Genomic DNA, 22,690 nt, shown 5'->3' with positions numbered 1-22,690 from the left:
AGACCCCCGGCCAGGGGGCGCCGCGACGGCGCGAGGCGACGGCGGGGGGCGGGCGCCCGGAGGACGCGGGCCCACGCGGACGCCGGGCGGAAGGCGCGCGCGGAGCGCGGAAGGACGCGGACTGCGGCGGCGCTCCCTTCAGGCCCGCCCTCGCCCGCCCCCGGCGCGGCGCACCTCCCTCGCCCCGCCCCCCGGCGCCCGGGGCCCAATCACAGCGCCGCGCACGTGACGAGCGCTGCCTGCGATGACCTCATCCCTGGTGTGGGATGACGTCAAATTCAAGATGGATGGAATCACAGCGGCAGCGGCGGCTGCGGCGCGCGCGAGCCGAGTGTGAGCGGAAAGGGGCCCGGCGTCTGCCTCGGGGCTGGAGACCGGTGAGTAACTGTCACGCCCCTCGCCCTAGGAGAACTGCGGGGCCCCGTGGGAGGCCACAGCCTCCTCGCAAAACGCGGCCTTTCCTGACGTAACTCTGAGGTGATTTCTCTCTTTTTTCTCTCCACCAGCGGGTTGCGGGCTCCGAGAGCTTCTGCGCGTGCGCGGGGTCCGGGCTCTCACCGAGCATGCCCCAGGCTCCCACGTAGCCGATTGTGCCTTCACGCTGCGCATGCTCTTTGCCCGCACTTGGCCTCGCCCTCGCCAGTGCGCACGCTCCATCCCCGGCTAGTCTTCCCTCACCCGGCCAGGTGCCCCCTGGGCCGGACGCCCCGGTCTCGGCGCGCGTAACTGCGCCGAGCGGTTAGGACGCCTTCCGGCCTCGGGCGCGTGCTCCGGTCCGGTGCAGGCGTGGGGTCGCTCCGGGGACAGGGTGGGATACGCGGAAGCTGCGGGGCGGCAGTGACCCCGCACCTGCCGCAGCCTGCGCCCCGTGGCCCCTCGGTGCCGCCCGGCGGCCGCAGGCGAAACCCGTCCACAGCACAAGTTGACTCTGTGGAGCGGGCTCCGCCCCCGCCCGCCTCCCTGGCCGGCCCTCTGCGGGACGCGTGGCCTCCGGAGCGCGCTCCTTTTCCTCCAGAACCCCCGGAGGACTCGGTTTTCGGACTCCCCGCCGCTGGCCGCAGGCCTCTGTGCGGGGCTGTGGACGGTTCCCCACTGGGAATCTGCGGCCGGAGGCGCTGGGGAAGGGGGTGGGTCGGGACCAGCGGCTCTGGGCACCCCCGCTCAGAGACCTCAGCCGGCGGGAGTCCCCGGCTTCTTTTCATGGGTTGTCTGATCGCCCATACCGCTTATCTCGAGTTCAGTAGCGGCCTGTGAAGGACCGCAGCCTAGGGGAGCCTCTCGGCGCTAGCCCTGCACCTCGGTTGCTATGCCCTGCAAACGCAGGGCTCGTGCCTCGGGAGAATGCCACTTGAGCAGCACGTGTGGGGGTGGGGTGGTTTCAGAGACCGGTTCTCCCTCGGGAATGCCAGACAGTGGTCCAGCGGGGCAAAGGTTCATCAGACCCCGCACAGTGTAGCATCCCGGGGTCTTTTAGTGCGGGAGCTACCAGCTCTGCCCACCTCTGGCATCAGAGGGCATCAGCGTATTACAGCATAGTCCAGTGATTGTTCATAATGATGACCCTGAGTCATCAACAAGGAGCCTGCATTGTGGTCTGTGCACCTTGTTCAGGGGGACAAAGTGGGCTAATCGATTTTGAATTTCTCATTGACAGTTATTCTTAAATCCTTTCTCCCCTCTGATGCTTGGAGTAAATCCTTCATCCACCTCTAATGTCCAATTGTCATTACTTCTAAATTTAAGTATTCCTAAATATTGGTGATAAAAAGAAAGTAGAAATTTGGGGTATTGGTTTGCTTATTAATTCATTCAATACTATTGGACGTGGAGTGAAAAGGAGATAAGTCCTGTCTTCAAGGAACCTAACAGTTCATGGCAAGGGATGCTGGGTGTGTGACCAAAGACTGGTTATTGGGAGTCTCTAGGTGAGCAGGAGATGACTGAAGGAACAATTCTAGTTGTCCCAGAGCCAATAAGGATAGGAGAGCTGATTCTAGAGCTGTTTATAAGTGAGGTTTGCCAGGTTGTGCGATGGGCTGGAGAGGAAAGAGGTTTCCGGTTTGGGAGAGCTGGTGGTTGGCAGCACACCTAACCAAATAAGGAATGTGTGAGGACAAGCAGATGTGGGGTAGGGGCGAGGGAAGTGGGCCCTAAGTGCTGCGCTGGGCATGTGAAGTTTGCTGTGATGGAAATGTTCAGGCACCTGCCATCCCAAGGAGAAGTCTAAGCAGAGATACACATCTAGGAGTCCTCCAGTAGACCTGTAAGCCACAAGAGCTCACACAGAGAGCAGAGCTGCCACATGCTGAGCTCTTAACAGATGCTGGAGCAGTAAAGGTGAGCAGGTGCAGGTCTTGAACCTTGAGCGTAATGGTTTCTCTCTTTACCCAGCAGACACTTGCCAGGCCTGTGCTAAGCATTGGGGATACACAGACGAAAATAAGCATTCTTCCTTTTGAGGGCTCTCACGAGGGAGGTAGATAGAAAAGCAGGTCACTCAAAATAGTTGTGCTGTTACTGCAGACAGGTGGATGGAATATTGTGGTAGTTCAGATAGGACTGAGCCATTGGCTGGGGTCGCAGTAACCAGAGTGTTGCAGAGACGGTGACATCTGAGCAAGGGAAGGTAAGAAAGGTATGTCTGGTAGTGGACATCGATGTACAGCTTTGTAGGGTAGATGGCAAGAAGTGTCCAGAGAGGGCAGAAAGCTAAATTATGACCAGACTATGAAGAGGCTTGTATGCCAGTCTGTATGTAGAGTTTGGATTTTATCCAGGAAGTGATAGAAAAATCAATATACAATGCTAAAAGGCAGTGATGGGACCAGCTTTACTTTAGGAAAACAAACGAAAGACATGATTTCTAGTCCTGCATATAATTGGATTATCAGGCTGCAGAAAAATCAACAAATATTTATTGTTGTGCAAGATATCAGGTTGGACCTTGTGAAGAGTGTCAGAAGATATTAAGTAGATTGTTAGTCCTCACACAGCTCACAGTTCTGTTGGGGAGACAAACAATATCTGGCAGCAAATAGACATGTGAACAGTGCCAGTCTGTCTCTGTGATACCAGAGTTGAAAGGTGCTTCCTCATTATAAACTGAAGGAATCAGGGAATGTCTGTTGGTTAGTTAGGGCTGCCAGAACAAAGCAGCGCAGACTGGGGGGCTTACCAGAAATGTATTTCCTCCTGGAGCCTAGAAGTCCAGGGTCAGGGTGTGGGCAGCGTTGGTTTCTCCTGAGGCCTGTCTCCTTGGCACGTAGAGGACCGTCTTTCCTGTCGTCATGTGCTCGTCCCTTTGTGTGCTGGTGTCCTTATCTCCTTCTCTGACACCAGTCAGATTGGATTAGGGCCCACCTTAAAGTCTTCATTAAAACTTGATGATACCTTTAAAGATTCTGTCTAAATATGCTTGCATCCTTTCTTTCTTTTAAGATTTTATTTATTTATTTGAGATGGAGAGAAAGAGCGCATGTGTGTGCACAAGTAGGGAGGAGGGGTAGAGGCAGAGGGAGAAGTGGGCTCCCTGGAGCCCAGTGTGGGGCTCCATCCCAGGACCCCGAACCCATGACCCCATCCAAAGGCAGACACTTAACCTACTAAGCCACCCAGGAGCCCCTAAATATGCTTGCATTCTGAGGTGCCGGGGCAGGGGTGGTTAGGGCTTCAGCATGTGATGGAGCAGGGAGAGGGGGACACAGTCCAGCCGGTGGCAGAAGGCTTTATGGAGGGACTGGACTTGAGCTGAGAGCTTTGAAGGATGATGAGTGTTCAGCTGAGTGGAGTCCTGGAGAAGGGTAGATGAGGTCTTGGACATTCAAGATCTTGTAGTGGGAGAAGCGGGACACTGGGGTTGTGTCTCAGACACAGCATCTGAAGCAGGAAGTCATCACAAGGGAATAGCGAAGGGAAAGAAAATTTAAAAAGTAGTTCGTGACCAGATTCACAGAAGTGTAGAGTCTATGTTTTGAAATTTTGCATTTTAACCTAACAGAGAACCATGTTTTCATTATTATTTCTTTTCAGCCTGCTTTTAGCACTCAGCTAAAATATCACATTGAACCATTTCCTAAGCACTCTCTCCAAACCCCTAGTTTCTCCACCCGGTTATAGCACCCTGTTTATTTCCATAGTACAGCCTGAAGCTACCTTTTTCATTTGATTTCTTGTTCATTATCTCATTTACCCCACCAGAATTTGGGGGCCTTGTCTGTTTTGTGCATCCCTGTATTTCAGGCATGTCTAACCATGCCTTACACATAGTAAGAGCTCAATAAATAAGTTGAATTCATGATAGTATTCCCTAGTGTGTATGTCCAATGAATGCTTGAAGCTTTGTTTTAGGAAGCCCTGTCTAGCAGCAGGATTGTAAAGGATGGACTTGGAGAGCGTGGCAGGAAGAATGAGTAACACTTGGAAATATAATCAGTTAGGGTCCTTTAATAACAAGAACAGAAACAGGCTAGCTTGAATAGAACAAGGAATTTATTGTAGAGACACAGGGCTGCTCCTGAGGGTTAAGGAAAAGCTAGAGAATTGGGCCAGGAAGTACGGAAACCAAGGTAACTGGCAGGAATCAGTATAGTGGGCACCAGCCAACTGCATTTTTGGGCCCATCTTCTGGGGAGAGAGTTTGCGGTCTGCGTGGCTTTGGTTGTGTGCCTGCCCCTAAGCTATCAGAGAGTGGCTCCGACTCCTGGGACAGGGGGTGGTTCTTCCGGAGCCAAACAAGAGCCGCCGCTTTGTGAAGGGCCCAAGCTATGTTACAACAGAGCACACCCCGAAACTAAAGTCATCCCTAATCTGGAGAGACTGAAAATGGGGTGAGACTGGACCCAAAGGGGTGACACTCCTTCCCTGGAGGGAGCTGATTGAGGAAGGCTGGCTTTGAAATCTGAGAAGCCTTAGATGATTTCTGCATGTCTGCGTTGTTACTAAGTGATGGATAAAACCTACCTCAGGGCACTTCTTGTCTCCTTCGAATAATGAAATCAAGTGGAGTGTCAGGCCTTGATCCAGACGGGAAGGTGTGGGGCTGGTGGTATGTGTATGCTCCGAAGTCACATGTAAGGTGCTTTGTTTTTCTGACGAGATACTTGCTTTGTGATAAGTGTTCCTCCTTTTTATGGGTGTAATGATTGGGACTATGAAAGCAGCCCCCAATATTCCAAAGGATCATGTGTGCAGAGTTCGGTTTTAGGTTAATGTTTTGGATATAAGACGTTTTCCTGTGGAAGTGGTACCAAGGGTTTTATGGGCCAGTCTTGGAGCAAGTTTGAATTGTAATGTGTACCTTAGCTCTGACACCAGCCGAGTTTTAGTCTCCAAAACTTGAAAGTCAGTGAGGTTATCTTGGTTTCTTCCCGTCTCCCTTTCTGGGCCCCTCATTCACCTCTTGGTGCCCTTTTATCCCCAGTGCTTAGCTGTGCTTTGCTTTTTTCTGCGCATGTCTCAGAATGCTCTGTATTCCAGAATTGTTTGCCTTCCCTCCATCCCCTTAAAAATCTTAACTCCTTGATCTAATGTTGGTATAAAAAGGAAAGTATTTGCATTGAATTAATTTCTATTAAGACACGAATCCCTGCTTCTGTTGGCATGTAGTTCCTGAGGAATTTGAGATGTTGGTATAAAATAATTTTCTGCGGTTCAGTTGTGAAGGGCTTTGTGGCCATGCTAGGGGATTGGAACTTGAGGCCAGTGTAAGCCTTTAGTAGGAGTTTTTAAGCCTGGCACAATCAGATGTGTGTTTCTGAAAAGTTTCTGTAGTAGAAATGTGAAGAGTGGAATCTTTGCTATTACAGTAGCGGAGTGAGCGGTGAGTCCCAAGTCTTCCCTGATGACCCACTGTGCACTCACCCACCCTCCCACCACTCAGCCAAATTAACTGCTGCCGGAAATCAGTATTCTCCTAGCATTGTCTGTATCTTTCATCCTATTTGATTTTTATATGTCTCTGTCCTACCACGGGAATGTGTGCGGCTGGACAACAGGGAGCTGGCCAGCTCACTCCTCTCCCATCACCGGCATCTCTTATGATTTATAACATTTGGGGCCATAACATTCAGGAGAGGAAGAGAGGAAGGACATAGAATGCATGCTTGCCGTATAGGAAGCGCTACATACACGAGGAGCTGGTGAACACCATGCGTCTTGTTCTTCATAAAAATCCTATGTGGTAAGTGGGGTTAGCTGCATCTAACAGGTTAAGGACACTATGACTCAGAAGGGTCAAGTGATCTTTACCAGCTTACATACCAAGTAGGTGACAGAGCCAGGACTGGAGACCAATATTGATTTGAAGGTCTTTTCCATGGAGCTGTGAGTTCCATGAATTGTTAACTGTAAAGATTCTCATTTTGAAATTTCAGGAAACAGCATGAAATAGGAACAATTCAGGCAGAGTTTGGGAAGATCTGTGTGTGCGAGGATCCAGGCGGTAGCACGCCAGCCCCATTTCAGAGTCTGTCTTTCCTGGGGGATTTCCGCTGAGCTCTTTCTGTCCATCGTAAACGGCTCTTCGGTCCACATTTCACCCACTTTCCTCTTCAGAGCGCCAAGACTTCTCACTATGACTACAGTGATAGCAGGAGCTCTGCCCCGATGAGTCAGGTGGAGATGAGCAATGGAAAAGGAGTGGGGGGCAGACCCGGGGGCAACGCGCAGTTCCGTGTGAGAGCTTTTCAGTGTGTGATGCACGGTTTTCTGTAAGTCAGAGGTCCTGGTTAATTCATCATTAAAACGTAGGTAAGAAGTCGGAGTTTGATGAGCCAGCGGATTTGTGGAGGAAGAGGTACCTTTGGCAACAAAGTCAGTCTTACCTGAGGGCTGGGGAGCAGGAAGAACAAAGGGGGTGGGCACTCAGTCCGCACATCCCGGCGCCCCCAGGGGTCCCACTGGGTTAGCTCATGAAATGCAGTGGTTGTGACTTCCACCCCCTTTCGGCCTACGTCCTTAGTGGAGCATTTTATATTTTTAGTTAAGTCCTTAAGCTCAATAAATACACCTACTGTCCTTAAAACACAAAATTCCAAAACGTCAGTTGTTTGCAGCTAGACCAGGAAAGGGCCCGTGATGTTTGAGTTTCATAATGAAAAAGGTAAAAGCAGGGGCTTCAGGCGGAGGGTGGGTGAGGAGTCTGCATGCCCCGCGTTGCTTTCCTGTCACTCCAGACATCTCTGGACTTTGTCCCGGGCTGCCCGAGAGGCTAGAGGAGGTCCTTCTCCTCTTCGGGTCTTGGAGTGGCCTTAGCTTTGCCCTTGGGGCCCTCCTGCGTCCGTCCCCTCCACAGCCTCATCACCTGCCCTCCCCTGCACTCAGCCTGTGCTCCCGCCAGCCACTCCGCCTCGGCTCTGTGCCATCCGACACTGCTCTTGTCCTTGGAATGCCCTTCACCCTTCCTTCCTGACTCCTGCTCTTTCAGAAGCATTGTCTGTAGAGTGCCTCCCCTGACGTGCCTTTCAGCTGCCCCTGATGCCACCACCTGCACGTGCCCTGTCCGGGGCTCCGCTCGCTGTCACGTGCTGACCAATTGACCTGTCCCATTCCCACTGCACAGGTCTCAGAGCTGTGAGACAGGCCTGTGCTTGTCGGGCTTCTATCCTCCGTGTCCTGCCAGGCATCGGGCGGGCCGTGAGAAGTGTGGAAGGGGGTGGCTGAGTCCAGGCTCTGGGCCCCGACTCCCAGGTCTCCCCGCTGCTGGCCGGCGGTGTGACCTTGGGCCCAGTGTGCGCTCTCCCAGTGCCTCCATCTCCTCATTTGTGAAACAGGCGTGTGGACAATGCCCAGCTCCGATGTTCCTGTGCGGATTGAAGCAGGGAACTGGAGACAGCGTGGTGTGGGGGTTCGAGAGCGGCCCCTGCAGCCACAGCCCGTGGTGTGAGTCCTGCTCTACCGCTTGCACTTGGTGGGACCTTGAGCAGGTCCTTGACCTCTGTGCCTGTGTGTCTCATCTCAGATAATCACGGTACCTGCCTGCTAGGGTTGCTGTACAACTCCGTGAGGGTGTGAAAGTGTGGGCAGTAGTACGTGGTAGAGGAGGCGCTCACGGGGCAGCTGTTGCGTGTGCAGTTGACGCCAGAGCGAGCGGGCGGGCGGGACTGTGGCGTCGCCCGCACCCGCATATCCAGAATTTGACGTGCTTGGCCCCTTTCCAAGCAGGCAGTCTCACTGATGACTCTAAATGGAGGGGATCCCACATGAATCGCTTTAAGCAGTTTTCGAGGACAGTGACTCTTTCTCATATAACCCACCTCTGAGTGACTTACCCTAATTCCAAAATGTCTTCATTCAAAGAGTATGGGAACCTGTGGCTTAAGGGATTAGAAGTAGTGATTTAGAACAAAGGCAGGGTTCATGGTAAGTTGAAGAAAGCAAAAGAAGGAAACTTTTCTGAACCATGTTGGTTTTCGTATATGGCCGTAGAGTGCAGACGGTGTGTGCGGTTGCGTTTGTTTCGTGCCCAAGGACATGGAAATTCTCACTTGGTTTAGTCCTCATGCACTCCCTTAGCCCACACCTGTGCTTTCAGGTGCCCTGGGTGTCTTTGTTTGGACCCCCCAGAGCAGACCCTGAGCCACAGAGTCAGAGTAGGTGTTTATTTGGGAAGTGATCCCAGGAAGCACAGGAAAGGTGGGTAGGGAGAGTGAAGCAAGAAGGGGTGCCCGTGAACGGTACATTAATGAATAGATGCCTGCTCACATTTAGAATATCAAACGGAATTCCTGAAAAATGTCTGAACCAGTTTTTCCATCAAACTTCATTTCAAGTAAGGCCATCCTTCCAGCTGTTGTGGTACAATTCTTGGAGCTGTCTTTAACTCCTCACCTTCTTATCCGCTATGGTCAGTCCATTAGAAATCCAAGTAACTGCCTTTCCCTCAACTGCCACCTTGGGCCGGGCACTGTCGAGTCTCACGCGGATTATTGCCGTAGACGCTAGCTGGTCTGGGCCACAGTCCTGTCTCCACTGTTCCGTTGCTGTAGGCTCCTAGCTGGTCTCCCAGCTTCCACCTTTCCTGCCTGTTATCCATTCTCAACAGCGGAGCCAGAGTGATCCTTTTGAAACATAATTCAAAGGATGACATAATTCAATGTCATCTTTCTGTCTGAATCTTCCAGCGACTGCCCTCGTCACTTCTGGTGGAAAGCTCAGTTTTCCTGCTGTGTTTCCGCAGCTCCCTGCTCCAGTCCTGCTGTGACTTGGGCTCTTCCCTCTGCTTGCAGAGCTCGTCGCTCATCAGTGATTCTTACGGCTCCCTGCCTTCAGACCTTCTCAAGTAGCATTTTGTTGAGCGAGCGAACGAGTGAGTGACTTGTGAAGTTTGTGGTGTGTCGTAGGTGCAGATACTGTGTTCGCATTTACGTCTCACCGTAGCTTTGTGTGGTAGCTGCTGTTAGCCCTGTTCTGCAGTGGGGGGAAACTGAGCCTCAGAGGTTGACTAGCCCACAGTGTTGACTTTCCAACCGTCTTGACCCCGGCTCACAGGATGGATGTGTTGTGTGTGCCCACATGTGTGGACATGTGCATATGTAACTGAGACTGACATTTCACAAGGTCTCTGCCTCCCTGTGTTTGAGGCATTCTGATGCAGAAAACTCTGTCTTAGTTTATGATTTTAATTGCTAGTTTCTAATCACTAAATTGATTGTAAGAAACCCTTTTGAAAAATACTTGTCCATGCTTTTAATTTTACATCTGTTGCTTTTTCCTGTGGCAACATCCGAACTAGGTTTTTCAAAAATTATTAGTGTTAAAAATGGCATTGAGTACACAGCTGAGTTGTGGCATTACAAGTTATTTCCTTCTCTGCTGACCTTTGTGAAAGATGATACAGGGGTACATAAATAAATGCATGATTGTTGAGACATGATAGTAGGATTAAGGGAGAAATTAAAATGGCTAATGGAAAAGGAAGGGCAAAGGTCTCTATCAAGCAGTCGCAAATAGAGGAATTAAAATTTGCCACTGATAATGAAATGACGGAAGGTAGGAATGAGCAGAAACTCCATACACTCTGACCAAGGCATGTGTTTGGGGACATCCTCCCTGGAAGCAATAATGTCTCAGAACCCGTTAGATTGAGTCGGCACCATAGCGGGGAATCAGTAATAGGAGAGAAGTTTGTGTACCATGCTTGGTCATTCTAGGTTGGTGGCCCAGCAAACTCTTCTTCGTGGGCTCTTCTGAAGAGTCCGCATGCTGGTTGACCGGCAAAGGCTGATCCTTTGAAACCAGAGGAGAACTTGCCAGCGTCCTGTGCCGAGTTTAGTACATTTACAACCTGCCCTCTAGAGAAAGAGAAAACTGTCACAGTCTTAGTTACTTAGACTCCATTCAAAAATAAATGTCATAAGACATCCATTAAAAAATAAGTGTCGTAACTATTTTATTTTATTGGTTTTTTAGAGGGGTGAGAAGCTGAGGGGTAGAGAGAATCTCAGGCAGGGTGTGGAGCCTGACACAGGGCTCGATCCACGACCCTGAGATCATGACCTGAGCCAAAATCAAGAACTGGACGCGTCATCGACTGAGCCACCCAGGTGCCCCTAAATGTCATAGCTCTTTTAAGGGGGACACTCCAGTCAAACCAGAGATGAGGGGTTGCAGTAACAGGAGCCCAAGTGAGGGGTCAGCTTTGGATAGTGCTGCGTCGTTTCTGTGCTAAGTGGCTTTCCCTTTGTTGAGAGCATGAGTGGCATTAATATGGACCTTTTTCTTTGACTGAATTAAATGTTTGCCTTATATGAGATGCTGGCTCATCCAGCGTTTGCAACAACCCTAAAGGAGGACACAGTTGTCCACCCATTTCACGGGAGGGACCTGGTACTCAGCCAGGAAGGGGGCAGCCTCTCACCCCAGCGCCTCTGCCAGAGCCTGCACCCAGCTCCCAGGCCTTCACATCTCACCTTTAGATTGGGAGAGAATTGCAGTGTGATCTCATTTCAAACCCCTTCATTTACAATTAGTAATAATTACGTTTGGATCAGGCAGCAGTTTCCTCTCTGCTATCATTGAAAATGTGATTTGGTAAGAAAATAGTATTCAGGAGATTGCAAGGTGGTTCGCATAAGAAAGAAACCAAGCTCTTCTGTTGTTCAACATTCTAACCTTTGCTGAACACTGTGATACAGTAGTAATCAGTAAGTGAAATTTTTCTTTCTCTTTCCAGATTTTTCCCTATTTTTAAAGGTCTGGTGAGACCGCCCCCCCTTGCAACCCACTGTTCACAGTTCACATGGTGGATAAGTACATCCAGTGATAAGATTGACTTCCTTTCAGAATCGCAGACTCTGGAGCTTAGATTCTTCATGCTTACGCTCTGAACTAAAAGGGATAGAACCAAGCATCGAATGGATAAGAACCCTAACTGACAAACCTTTCATTTCAGACAGTGCTTCTCTGCATTGCTGCCGAGGCCCCGCAGCCGTATGCTGGATTGAGAATACCCAAGCTGAGTCTTCAGCCCTAGCACCGCTCAGCGGTAGTGACTGACGCTCCGCGAGCCCTGAGACCCACCGGCTGCTGTTTCCCATGTTGTTGAAATAAGATCGTTCGTGCACACCTTTTGTCTGCCTACAGTCTGCTTAGTACTGGTGCCTGTGAAAACACAGCTAGGGCTCCCGGCCCTTGAGGAGCGTTTCGTCCTATGGAGAGCTTTTCACCACATTTTTCACGATCATTGTATACTTTGTCTTTCAGGTAAGTACCCACGATGGAGGGACTGCTGCATTACATCAACCCGGCACATGCCATCTCTCTGCTGAGCGCGCTCAACGAGGAGCGCCTCAAAGGACAGCTGTGTGACGTGCTCCTGATTGTCGGAGACCAGAAATTTCGAGCGCATAAAAATGTCTTGGCCGCCAGCAGTGAATACTTCCAGAGTTTATTCACCAACAAGGAGAATGAGTCACAGACTGTCTTTCAGCTTGACTTTTGTGAACCAGATGCTTTTGATAATGTTTTGAACTACATTTATTCTTCATCTTTATTTGTTGAGAAAAGCAGTCTCGCAGCTGTGCAAGAACTAGGCTATAGCCTTGGGATTTCCTTTCTGACCAACATCGTCTCCAAAACACCTCAGGCCCCCTTTCCAACGTGTCCCAGCAGGAAAAAAATATTCATAGAAGATGATGAAAGCAGTTCTCAGAAGAGAAGCGTCATCGTTTGTCAAAGTAGAAACGAAGCACAGGGAAAAACCGTGAGTCAGAATCAAGCCGACCTAAGCCATACGTCCCGGCCCTCCCCTAGCACTGCAGTCAAGACCAGCACCAGTAAGCCCCACGTTCCTAAACTGGCCGAGCCGCTCCACGGCTTGCCACTAGCCGAAAAGAGCTGGCCGAAAGATGGTTCTGTGGGCTACGCCAAGTCTCTGGAGCACTCTGGGCCCCTGGATGACCTCAGCAGAAGCAGTTTGGTGAAAAGGAATGTACCGCTGCCTTCCAAGCCTCTGCAGGACAGAGAGGCGACGGACGATAAAGCCGGTCTGAGCGGCCAGCTTCCCAAAGGCAAAGCCATAGAGCTGGCTTTGAAGAGACCGCGGCCCCCGGTGTTGACTCTTGGAGGCTCATCGGAGACCCCCTACGTGCTGAAGGAAACTCACAAAGGAGGTGGTCCAGGCGAAGACCGAAACCTGCTGTACTATTCCAAGCTGGGGCTGGTGGTCCCGTCCGGCAGCTCTGGCTCCGGAAAGCCAGGCATCGACAGAAGCGGCCCGCTCGTCAAGAGTCTGCTCAGGCGGTCGCTGTCCATGGACAGCCAGGTGCCCGTCTACTCGCCCTCCATAGATTTGAAGTCTTCCCAGGGGCCCTCTTCAGTGGCCGGCGACATGCCGGGGGGTGTGTTCTGTGCTCTGTCTCAGAAGTCGTCTCTGAAGGAGTGCGGGGAGAAGGCGGCCCTTGATGAGCGGAGCCCCGCGCCCCAGCCCCACCGACTCAGGTCCTTCAGCGCCTCCCAGTCCACAGAGAGGGAGGGAGAGCCTGCCGTGACTGAGGTCCGCATCAAGACGGAGCCCCGCAGCCCACTGTCGGACCCCTCCGACATCATCCGTGTCACCGTGGGAGACACGGCCGCCGCGTCGGCCGCCACCAGAGACCTTTCCCTGAAAACCGAAGATGACCAAAAAGACATGAGCAGGCTCCCGGCAAAAAGGAGGTTCCAGGCGGACCGAAGGCTGCCGTTGAAGAAGGTGAAGGAGGATGAGCACGGGTCTCCGGTGTCCGAAGAGAACTTCGAGGAGGGCTCAAGCCCTCCTCTCCCCGATGCAGAGTTTCCAGATTCTGACTTGAATAAAGATGAATTTGGTGAGTTGGAGGGAACAAGACCAAACAAAAAATTTAAATGCAAACATTGCCTTAAGATCTTTAGATCGACCGCAGGTCTTCACCGGCATATTAACATGTACCATAACCCAGAGAAGCCCTACGCTTGCGACATCTGTCACAAGCGGTTTCACACAAACTTCAAAGTGTGGACGCACTGTCAGACCCAGCACGGCATAGTGAAGAACCCGTCACCAGCCTCTAGTTCACATGCCGTTTTGGATGAGAAATTCCAAAGAAAGCTGATTGACATAGTGCGAGAGAGAGAGATTAAGAAGGCCCTGATCATTAAGCTGAGGCGCAGCAAGCCTGGGTTCCAGGGGCCGAGTAGCTCCCAGGCCCAGGCCATCAAGAGGAACTTGCGGTCGCGAGCCAAAGGAGCGTACATTTGTACTTACTGTGGAAAAGCCTACCGCTTTCTCTCGCAGTTCAAGCAGCACATAAAAATGCACCCGGGAGAAAAGCCCGTTGGCGTCAGTAGAGCTGCTAAGCCCAAAGAGCATGTTTCTCTCGAGAGTCCAGTAGAGAACAAGGAGGTTTACCAGTGCCGCCTCTGTAATGCTAAGCTCTCTTCTCTTCTAGAGCAAGGAAACCACGAGCGATTATGCAGAAACGCAACCGTTTGCCCCTACTGCAGCCTTAGGTTTTTCTCGCCGGAGCTAAAGCAGGAGCACGAGAGCAAGTGTGAGTACAAGAAGCTGACGTGTCTCGAGTGCATGCGCACCTTCAAGTCCTCCTTCAGCATCTGGCGGCACCAGGTGGAAGTCCATAATCAGAACACCATGGCACCGGCCGAAAACCTCTCCTTACCCGTTCTGGACCACAACGGCGACGTGGCCGCTGCTGCCAGGCCCCCGGCCCAGCCCGAGCCTCATAAAGCCAACCACGCAGTCGCCGCCAAAGACGACAACGCGTTCAGTGATTGTTCGGAGCAAGTGAACTTCGATTCGGAAGACTCCTCCTGTCTCCCTGAAGACCTCAGCCTTTCGAAGCAACTGAAGATCCACGTCAAAGAGGAGCCCGCGGAGGAGGCCGAGGAAGAGGCGCCTGAGGCCCGCGCCGCCCCCAAGGACGCCAGCTCCAGCAAGGACACCAGCCTGTGGCCCTGCGAGAAATGTGGCAAGACGTTCACGGCGCACAAGCAGCTGGAGCGGCACCAGGAGCTCCTGTGCTCCGTGAAACCCTTTATCTGCCACGTGTGCAACAAAGCTTTCCGCACCAACTTCCGGCTCTGGAGTCACTTCCAGTCGCACATGTCTCAGGCTACGGAGGACCCGGCGCACAAAGACTCGGAAGCGTGCCCCGTGCCCACAAACTCTCCGTCCCCGCCCCCGCTGCCCCCGCCCCCGCCGCTGCCCAAGATCCAGCCTCTGGAGCCCGACAGCCCCACGGGCTTGGCTGAAAACCCCGCTCCCGCCACGGAGAAACTGTTCGTGCCCCAGGAGTCCGACACGCTTTTTTACCATGCCCCCCCCCTTTCGGCAATCACCTTTAAAAGACAGTTCATGTGTAAACTGTGCCATAGGACATTCAAGACTGCTTTCAGTCTTTGGAGTCACGAGCAAAGCCACAACTGAGAGACCGTCCCTTCTCACCTGTCACGGAAGGGACGGTGGTCTCCAGAGTTCAGCCTACATTGTGAAACGTGCATAAGAAACAAAATATTTTTTAAGAGAGAATAATAAAGGTTGGAAATTGTTATGCTTGAAGAGAAGTTTGAGGTAAATTGATACTAATTAGTAATGTCCTCACTCGACTTAGGAAAACTGAAACCTGTTGTGCTTTGGACCTTACAGTCACGGGAGGGTTTGACTTCATTCATGTCGAAATTTGATCTTGGTTGTTTGCATGGCTCCTCATTCCACGGTGTCAGTATAATCTTTTCCCGGAGGTTGTTTTGGTGTTTTACTGATTTGCAATCAGTAAAATATTATTCAAGTATTTCTTTGGGTTCTCTCAGACCCCTAAGTTCTAGTTCAGTCTCAGCCACATTCTGGAGTCCACAGCGTATCAGGAGGAAGTGGGGTAGTTTGCAGCGTCGACTTAGATCTTAGGATACTTTAGCAATAAAACAATGATAAGCCTCAACTTTAATAAGTTATCCTGACACTTGATAACAATAAATATTGGGTATTTTGTGGTCATGTAGAAATTTTTTTGTATGAAAATTGTGAGAAATTTAAATCAGCAATAGTTATACTTAGATTTTTATAAAATAGCAAAAGCTTGCTCTTGGGTCATTTAATATAACTAGTGATGGAAGATTTTCTGGAAGGCCTCCGAGCCCGTTTACAAAAGCTTCCGTGGCGATAGGCGTTGTGATCGAAACTGCTGTGCGGCGCGGGCCTCAGGTCTCGGCTCTGACCGGCATCGGCAGGACTGGACGTGTTTGGTCTCCTCCGATTCACGCTGCCACCGGTGGGAAATCTGAGTGCGTTTGGGACAGAAAACAAAGGTAGCATAAGGCACTTGGCGTTTTGAATTTAACAGCATTAGTGGAACAGTTAAGGTTGGAACGTACACTTAGGTACCTCGGTCCCACGCCCCCCGGTCAGGACAGCTGCTTAAGTCCCAAGTTAGCATTGACTTCCCAAGGTGGGACACGGGAAGACACGCCGCAGTCCCCACGTGCTCTCAAGAACAGTATTCCTAGCGTACCATTTCCTGCCTCTGTTTCTGTTAGAATTTGTTGGAGTTTATTGTGGTAAGATGTCCTCAGTGCAGTCATTCTGCTTTCACATTTGATAAATCTGTATTAAGGCACTATCAAGGGTCCAGAATTAGTTTTTGCTACCTATTTTGGCCCACAGGGTTTGGGCTGCTTTTTTTTTTTTTTTTTTCTATTTTGTATAAGTTGTCATTAAAAGGCTTTTGTAGGTGTTACCCGAAGCTCAGCGGGTGTTTCTAAAGGGAAAACTTCTATTTCACTCGTATAAGTAAGGGGTTAGGTATGGACAAGTGGAAATATTGCTGAAACTACAAAATCCTTTTAAGGTAGTGCTATGGATGAAGGCTCCCAAGTGTATTAATTTTTTTTTTTTACAAGCTATTCTCTCAAATAAAAATTACTGTGAGTAAGAAATGATTTGCTGAGTACTTCAGCGTGTACCACTGCAGCAGAAAAGAGCTCGGGACTCCTCGGGCTTGTCACCCACATTCCGTACTAGCGGTAGGAAAGACATTCTTAACTTGTTATCGAAACACAAGCATTTTCATAAAATACCAATTGGCTTTGTAGATTGGAGAGATGGCATATGAAATTTTGCCTTTTATTTCTTCATTTGAAAACTATCACAAGTCCCAAAATACTCGAGTGGTCCCTTCCTAATTTTGTTCTTACTTAAATTGGGGGGAGAAAGGAAAATAAAATGAGGTTGCAGTGACTGCTTATTGCCATCTTTATATTTTCTTGAAGAAATCTATGCATTTTAAAGATAAAACTAAAGCGTATGGTGTTCCATGAAACATCAGGGCGGATTATTGTTCATTGAATTAATTCCCTGCATAATGTGCTGTTTCTTACTCCGAACACCTTGGCAGCTGTCACTTCTTCGAACGACAGTCTCCCTCAGAGGAATCCTTGCTTCTGGCACTGAGAGCGTGTGCGGTAATTTCACGGCGCACGTGATCTTGGCATTGTAAATTCAGTATCCCAGGACTTGAACCTTTATGCTACGTTTTTGAAGATTTTTTAATAATGTTAATCAGTAAAAAATATTTTTGATCTAAATATAGGCTTAGTGTATCTGTTAGGTTTTGAAAATTGCCAGTGTTTTGTCTCGTTCGTTCACATTTTTGTCTAGGCCAGGAACGTAAGATTTCAAATAAAATTTTGAACCAAAAACATTTATAATGCAGTTCCGGTTTTTCTATTACTTTTTATACTCTGCCTTCAAAGTGTCAGGCTGAAAGAGTTTATTTTGGTGGTCAAAAAATAAAATATGCTTCCACTCATGTAACTTTTAAATGTCAGGAAGTAAAATAATGAAAGACACACGAATCGCTCCATTTAAGAATGTTAGTCTCGGACCGTGGGCAGACACTCGGTCTGTGAGACAGGTTGGTCTTTCATTGTTAGGACTCCAGCTTGTAAAGGTATTCTCTAAGATGTTTTTCCTGATTAGCACTCATTTTTGAAAATGTAGAAAGCTCACTATTCCTTGTAAGTATTCAGGATGCCTTTTTTTTTTTATGCAGTTGTGGAAAGAATGTAAGATGTTTTAATATATTCTTTGTTAATCCGAGAACTTTCTATTGAATCATTTTCTTGATGTGGGAGAGGGAAGAGAGACACCCTAAAATGTCTTTTTATCAAAGTCAGCAATGGAGGTTACAAGTAGTGTGCATTTTTTATAGTAATATTTCCATGTAACAGAATATTCACCTTTAAAACTAGTTATGGTTAGTGTGCATTTATTGTTCTAGCAAAATCTACAACTAAGAGTTCAACCATGATGTCACTTTTGCATTTGCAGGGGGGCATGAATGTATGTGGTTCTTGGTTTTCTGTTTTGGAGCGGATCGTTAACAGCCTTTTAAAAAATAGGCTGCAGCTCCTGTCCGTCAGGGGTAGTCGTCTCCGCATACAGCGCCCGTTGGCGCTGCCCGGGGGAGAGGCCGCGCGGCAAGCGTAGAGCGTGCCCTTCGTGGTGGCCGGGGGCATCTTCCTCTGCAGGCCAGCGGCCCGTCTGGGGGAGGGAGACACAAGAATCCACTGCGTGTGTGTGTGTGTGTGTGTGTACACAGCCAGAATCTGGAACCTTCGGAATTAAAGACATCTGAGTTTTCGTACCACAAAAGTAATTAGATGTCATGCCAGCCACTTTCTTTAGAAATTGCACTAAATTCACATTGGAATATTACAAGTCCGTTTCGTCAATTTCTGATTTCTCGTGGATGTGTTTTGTAATAATGGTGGAAAGTGTTATTTAAATAATGCTAATACATTTAATAAGTTCTTTAACACTGGCTTTTTTTTTTTTTTTTTAAGTTTAAAACATAGGGTTTTCTTTTGTGGCTTTAGCACTTTAAGAAGTTTTATGTTTCCATCCTTGTTAGTGTGCTCGTTCGGCGCTTCTCCGCGCGTTCTCTTCCACGCGGCGGGGGAGACTGGACGGTCGTGTTTACGTTCCGGAGGGGGTGGACGTGGGTTAGTGTCCGGTTTTTAAGGAATTCCTTTCAGAGACCGTTGTTTGGGAACCAAAGTATTTTACTGTAAATCTTGAAAATAATCTAATTGAGTGCTCTCTAGTCATTTATTAGTGCTGTTTTCAAATTTTCCACAAAGTTATACTTGGTTAATGTTAATTTTCAAAAGGGGTAATTTCTTATTGACATTAATCCAATACTTTAAAAGTTTTCACTGAATAAATCTTACTATTAAACAAATGTGGTTATAAACAAATTGTGTATATTTTGTTGTCAAATGCCTTAGCAGACTAAATCATTGTTCAATTTTATTTAGGAATGAGCTTTTTGGAACTGAAAACTCATGGTAAAATAGGATTTCTGTCTAATGTTAATCCATTGCTTATCTGTATCCAATTCTGTTGTCTGTTTCATTTGCTTAAATCTTGACTAAGAATGATTGGAGTCAATAAATTTGTACTGTATTTTGTTTTGAGTCGTGGTCTCATCGGTATGTTCTGGACGTTGATAACGACGGTTAGTAGCGTATCCATTTCTCAAGTAGAGATGAAGCCGCTCTGGGCGAGTCACGGGAGAAGCCGCCGGAGAGCTGGTGAGGTGGTGTTTCCCCAGCGCGTCCAGCTCGCTTGGAGAACTAGGTTTCAGTGAAGTGTCGGTTACCGGGGCGCCACAAATACGTGACCACTAAAACCTTATATAAGCAACAATCTTTGCCTACCCACCTCTTTTTTTACTTTTCTCATTAGTTTTTAAAATGATCATGGGGGTAAATGCATAGACAAACGTTTAATTACCCCACACTGACATCTGCAAAGCAGTTGATAATCGAGTTTTATTGCATGATTTTCATGGCTTCCAGGTCATCCTAACCAGGTCCTTCTGTGATGCTGGGGTCGGTTGCCTTTTATGTTGCTAGCTTTCCCTGTGAGGGAGGGTCGAGCCGCGGGCATCCCCGATGACCACCACCAGGCCGACCGCAGGCAGGGAAGGAGCTTGTCTCAGGCTCTCCTGCTCTCTGGGTCACCTAGACCCACCTCAGGGGCGTCTGGCTAACGGTTTTGTGATCGCACGGCACCTGAACCAACAGTACATAAGCTGGTTCTGCTCCGCGTTAGCTCTGCTACCCAGTTGGCCACCAAATACTGTTTTATTTACAGTATTTCCTGTGCCCTTTTCTTTGTAGTAATTATAGCCTTTGCGGTCTGGGACTGTGGCGGTCCTGTGGCGTCGTCCCCAGTCTTAGGCACACACTCAGGACAGTAAATGCCTGTGGTGGCCAAACCACGTCGCCAACGTGTAATGTTTCCCCCGGCCAGAGGCCGGATCTCGGCTCTGCTGAGCGCGTGAGCTCTATGATCCCTGACGGTTGAGTGGCAGGAATTGCTCCTACAAGGCGTATGTCTGGAGAGCGAGCCTCCCCGAGCTGTCAGGGGAGCACTTCAAAGCCTGGGGCAGCCCTGCTGTAGCATGAATTAGGATGTCCTGTGATGACATCCTCCGAGGTAGGGTCCCTTGGTCAGTGCGTTGTCGCCACGCAGACCCCTGCATTTTGCCCAGCAGAATGTCTTAGCTCCTTTTACTGGGGTTGGATCATTTCCAGGACACACTTCCTGACCTCTTTGCACCCGCTCCTCACCCCAGCTCAAAGCAGGCGCCTAAGTGTTCCCACAAAACCCTGAAGAGCCCTGTCATCTCCTTGCCACCTTCTGGTTTACCCATATGTATTCTAGGGCAGGGCTGTTCTCAGGTTTGTGTTTCCAAGGCTGGGCAGAGGGAAGGTGCATGTGAAGGCTCTGATAAGTCCAGCGAGGGCATCTTGTCAGACGCTGCAGACAGCCAGCCCCTTCACTCTCAGCTGATATTAGGAGAATCTTGCTCAGTCTCTCTGCATATATCCCCCAGATTCTGATTCAGCTACTCAAAGACCCAGAGCATATTTTAATTTTTATAGTTCCCAGTAAGCCCAAGGAAGAACGGAAAAGCTCAGGTGGCTGTCCTCAGATCGACGAGTTCCTTGCTCTTCGTAAATGCCGCGCACTCTTGTGCTGCCGTAATTGTTTTTGGGTGTGTGGCAGGCCGTGCGTGTCGCTGGCCCTGCCGCAGTGCCCACTAGGTCACCCTGGTGTGGCGGGTTGTCTGGATAAACTCATCTGTCCATCTAAGAACAGGAATAGCTAATGACTAGCTGCTCCTGGTCGGTGGTAGCAAGTACCCTGCGTACTGACCGCACGGGTGAATGCAGGTGTTTGTAAATCGGGGGCAGGCTTGTTTTCCTCCCACACTGTGTCTCGCCGTCCCCCGTGCTCAGATAGCCCAGTCCTCTCGCCTCCCTCAGTTTGGAATATTTCTCGGTGTTCCTTGGACGTTCATAGCCTTGACCGTTTTTGAGGACTGTGGACCAGTTCTTGCAGAGTACCCGTTAACTGGAGTTTGGTGTTTCCTCCCGATCAGACCCCAGTTATGCATTTTTGCACCAGAACATGGCGGGGGTGCTGACGGTTCCATCTGAACCTGTGCGTGGCGGCATGCGCTGCCCGTGGGCCGCCACTGGGGGCGCTCTTCCTGTCATTTGTGCAGGTTTCCCCACCATGTCTTCTCCCCCCTCTGCAGTTAATAAATTTTCTGTGGGGACACATTTTCAGGCTATTTAGAATCCCGTTTTTCATCTCCATTTTTACCCACTGGTTTTAGGATCTGTTGATGGGTTTTGCCTGAATTCCTTATTTTTATAGTTGTTGCCAAATGGAAATTTTCTGATACCTTCATACCTTCTTCATTTATCCACGTGCTCTCTATTGAAAGAAAAAAATCTATTATTCCCATTAATTTGTTCGTTGTTTCTGTGTTGTAGACGCAGGGATTCCTACTCTATTCAAGGGGTTGTAATCAATCACCGTTGTTTTTAAAGTTTCAGTGCTTAGATACCCCAGATTTAGGCAGTGGGAGCTTCGGACTGGCTTCTCTGACCTCTGACATGTCCCCTTCGGTCTTGGAGTATTTTCCTGCTTTCTCACTCAATGAGGTGTTCCAGACTCACCCTGTCCTCTTCCTGCCAGGCGTTTCTCTAAGGATGCTGGTTCCTTTTAATTGAGAATATTGTTTGGAGACTAGGATCTGGGCATTAGGTGTGCTCACTGATGCAAGGTGTGGATGTGCCGGGTCCGTCAGTGGAGGGCTTACAGGGAAAATACACACGCACACATGTGCACACACACAGCGACATCTGGATTTATCTCTGAATCTTCTAGACCTATCTGGATATGTGCAAATCTATGAGTTCACACCGATAGCTTCAATTCCAACCCAATGCCAGATGGTTCATTCCATGGCTCCCCCTTTCCGTATTTATACCTTACCCCCCCATATTTATACCTCACCCCTGATGGTGACAGATGAGGCTCCCATGGCCTCAGTTGCCTTGTGTGTAGCCAACCTCCAGCCCCCTTGCACCTGCCTTCCACACAGAGATTGACCGCCAGCTTCATGGGGATCTACCTAATGGCTTTTTAACAAAGGGAGAAAGGAAAGAGGGGCACCTGGGTGGCACAGCGGTTAGGCGTCTGCCTTCGGCTCAGGGCGTGATCCCGGCGTTCTGGGATCGAGCCCCACATTAGGCTCCTCCGCTATGAGCCTGCTTCTTCCTCTCCCACTCCCCCTGCTTGTGTTCCCTCTCTCGCTGGCTGTCTCTATCTCTGTCAAATAAATAAAATCTTTAAAAAAAAAAAAAGAAAGAAAGGAAAGAAGACAGGGAGGGAGGAAGGGCTGTCTATTTGTCTCTTTTTTCCTTTCAGTTCTACCAATTTTTGCTTCATGTAGTCTAAACACTCTGATGGTAACTGCATACATGTGCAGGATTGATTGACCCCATTATTTTTAAAATGAGCTTCTTTATCTACCATGAAACCTACTTTGTTTTTATTACTATAACTACTTCAGCTCTCTCTTGACAAGTTTTAGCAGGGTCCGTTTTTTTCCATTCTTTTTCCCGTTTGTGTCATTACATCTACTGTGTGTCTTGCAGGCAGCATATATTTGGGTACTGTTTTAGTCCAATCTGACATCCTCTGTCTCTTAGTCAAAGTATTTAGACCATTTACATTTCATATCTTATTATTCATTTTCTACTTATCCTGTCCATTCTGTGGTTGCTGTTTTCTCTTTCTCTTCCTTCTTTTGGATTAACTGAGTTTTGTTTTTCTTTCTTTCTTTTTTTTTCCTAAAGA

The 22,690-nt window shown here is 49.1% G+C and overlaps 1 protein-coding gene across 3 annotated transcripts; it reads left to right on the top strand.

The window, feature by feature from the left end:
- Positions 1-245: 245 nt before the first annotated feature.
- ZBTB21 (zinc finger and BTB domain containing 21) lies at positions 246-18,940 on the top strand. 3 transcript variants are annotated; one of them, XM_026499327.4, is made up of 3 exons: positions 254-377; positions 11,701-13,301; positions 13,902-18,940. In XM_026499327.4, the coding sequence occupies exons 2-3, from the start codon at positions 11,714-11,716 to the stop codon at positions 14,894-14,896; spliced, it is 2,583 nt and encodes an 860-aa protein (XP_026355112.2). In that variant the 5' UTR covers positions 254-377; positions 11,701-11,713; the 3' UTR covers positions 14,897-18,940. The 3 variants fall into 3 exon arrangements, with proteins under 3 accessions (XP_026354974.2, XP_026355112.2, XP_026355039.2); XM_026499189.4 differs by having other exon boundaries at positions 246-377; positions 11,701-18,940; XM_026499254.4 differs by having other exon boundaries at positions 11,390-18,940.
- Positions 18,941-22,690: the final 3,750 nt, after the last annotated feature.

The sequence above is a fragment of the Ursus arctos genome, unplaced genomic scaffold, assembly GCF_023065955.2.
Source record: "Ursus arctos isolate Adak ecotype North America unplaced genomic scaffold, UrsArc2.0 scaffold_4, whole genome shotgun sequence".
Classification (NCBI taxonomy): Eukaryota; Metazoa; Chordata; class Mammalia; order Carnivora; family Ursidae; genus Ursus; species Ursus arctos.
This window is presented reverse-complemented; position numbering and strand designations above follow the sequence as displayed.

What these genes read in the sequence shown, in the direction of transcription:
- ZBTB21 (XM_026499189.4), top strand. Translation starts at nt 11,714, where the DNA reads ATGGAGGGACTGCTGCATTACATCAACCCGGCACATGCCATCTCTCTG.